At 61.6% G+C, this 2,103-nt stretch overlaps 1 protein-coding gene across 1 annotated transcript in view; it reads right to left on the reverse strand.

Moving 5' to 3' along the window:
• HSPG2 (heparan sulfate proteoglycan 2) overlaps positions 1-2,103 on the reverse strand; it is an 11,179-nt gene that overhangs the window by 849 nt on the left and 8,227 nt on the right. The window contains exons 2-6 of the mRNA XM_017732704.1: positions 2,080-2,098; positions 1,225-1,308; positions 695-804; positions 551-609; positions 5-113 (exon numbers count right to left, since the gene is read on the reverse strand). Of these exons, the coding sequence (XP_017588193.1) occupies positions 5-113; positions 551-609; positions 695-804; positions 1,225-1,308; positions 2,080-2,098 (381 nt within the window). The remainder of the gene's footprint in view (positions 1-4; positions 114-550; positions 610-694; positions 805-1,224; positions 1,309-2,079; positions 2,099-2,103) is intronic.

Here is a 2,103-nt window from a genome sequence, read left to right on the forward strand (position 1 = left end):
AGGCGATGGAGCCGCCGGCCAACAGGTCCCGCAGGACCCCCCCGAGCTGCACCTCGTCCCCATTCCCCTCTGAGCCCACATCCAGCTCCACGAACACATCCCCATCCAGCTGCCTGGGAGACAAGGGGTAAGCACCCCAAAATAGCCACACTGCACCCCCAAATCAGCCCTGAGCCTCCAAAGTGTCCACATTGCACCCCAAGAAATCCCCATCACCTCCAATCCACCCCATCACCCCCAAAACCTCTCTGCCCTCCCAAAAGCCCCTTGTTCCACCCCAAAACTTAGTCATTGCAGCCCAAAATCTCCTCACTGCACCCCAAAAGCCCTTCATTGCATCCCAAAACATCCCTATCACCTCCAACCTTCCCCATCACCTCCAAACATCTCCATCATTCCCAAAACCTCCCTGCACTCCCAAAAGCTCCTTGTTGCACCCCAAAACTTCCCCAGATGCCCCCTTGCTCCCCCAGCCCCCTCTGCGCCCCCTGCTCTCCTGACCCTCCAAAACTCTCTGGGCCCCCCAGAGCCCCCCAAACCCCCCACTCACTTGATGAAGACCACACTGACCACCTGCTCCCCGGGCACTTTGTAATACTCTGACTCCAGCTGTTGGGGGGCAGAAAAGGGGGATCAGAGTGTTCCCTTGGGTGCCCTCCACCCCCAGCACCCCCCACCTCCCCCCAGTCCTCACCGTATCCACCACGGCCTCGGAAATCTCCCGAAATTCCTCGGAATCAGGGTCCTCCAGCCGTGAGCTGTAGTCGATGCTGCGGGTGAAGTTCACCAGCGCCCGAAAATAAACTGGGGGTGGGGGGTGTTAGAGTTGGGGGTGCGGAGTCAAAACTGGGGGGTGGCACCTGCACACCCAAAAAATCCCCCCTGTGACCCTCATCCAGCTGTGACCCCCCCATCCAGATGTTCCTCCTGTTTGCCAGCTGTGCCCCCCTGTGTTTGGGATCCCACCCAACAAAGCACAGCAGGAAGAGAAGTGGGGGTGCAGCAAAGGCAGGTCCCCAAAAGCTGTCACTTACTGATTGGGGGGTCGTCCTCGGGCTCGGCCACCACCATGCCCGCGGGCGCGGGGCGGGGCCCGGGCGCTGTCCCCAGGGAGGAGGAGGAGGAAGAGGAAGAGGAGGAGGAGGATGAAGAGCAGACAGAGGTTGAGAGCGGTGCCAGCAGGGACCAGCCCGGGGCCAGGTGCCATCCGCAGTGTCCCCTTACCGGTGGGTGCCAGCCCGCTGTCCGGAGCTGGGGTCACGACTGCCGGTGGCCAGGGGACACCACTGCCGTCCTCCCCGCTGCCATCTGCCATGGGCACAGCGTGAGGGTGGCACCGTCCATGGGGACCCCATGTGTGTGGTCACGCACCCAAGGTGACAAACACCCACGGGGACACCCACCCTCGGTGACACCCACCCGGTCATGGTGGCACCCAGTGCCACATTTGCCACCAAACACCACCAGATCCCAGTGCCATCCATGACAGGGACAATGTGGTGGCACCAGGGGGGCATTCACACGTGTGACACACCCCCATGGTGGCACACACCCATGGTGGCAACCAGCTGGTGACATCTTACTGCCAGATGCCACCAGGTCCTGGTGCCATCTGCTCTGGGGACAACATGGGGGCACCCAGGGCTGTATCTACCCATGGTGACACCCATTCATGGTGACATTCACCCAGGGTGATGCTCACTCAGTGCCACACTGGCACTAGATGGCACCAGGTCCTGGTGCCACCTGCAATGGGGACAGCACAAGTGGCATCCAGAGTGGCACCCACTTATGGTGACACTCACCCAAGGTGGCATTTTCTCACCCAGTGCCACTTTACCACCAGATGCCACCAAGTCCTAGTGCCATCTGCTATGGCCACAACGTGGTGGCACCAGGGTGGCACCCACTCATGGGACACCAACCCACAGCAATACCCATTCAGAGTGACACCCACCCCTGGTGGCACCGACCCACTCAGTCCCAGGTCCCAATGCCATTAGCAGCGGGGACTCTGCAAGTGGCACCCAGGGTGGCATCTGGACCCACCCACCCTGGTGCTCCCCGGGGTCCGCTCACCTCCGGAGGCCACCAGGTCCTCGT

Source organism: Corvus brachyrhynchos, unplaced genomic scaffold, assembly GCF_000691975.1.
Source record: "Corvus brachyrhynchos isolate BGI_N302 unplaced genomic scaffold, ASM69197v1 scaffold215, whole genome shotgun sequence".
Lineage (NCBI taxonomy): Eukaryota > Metazoa > Chordata > Aves > Passeriformes > Corvidae > Corvus > Corvus brachyrhynchos.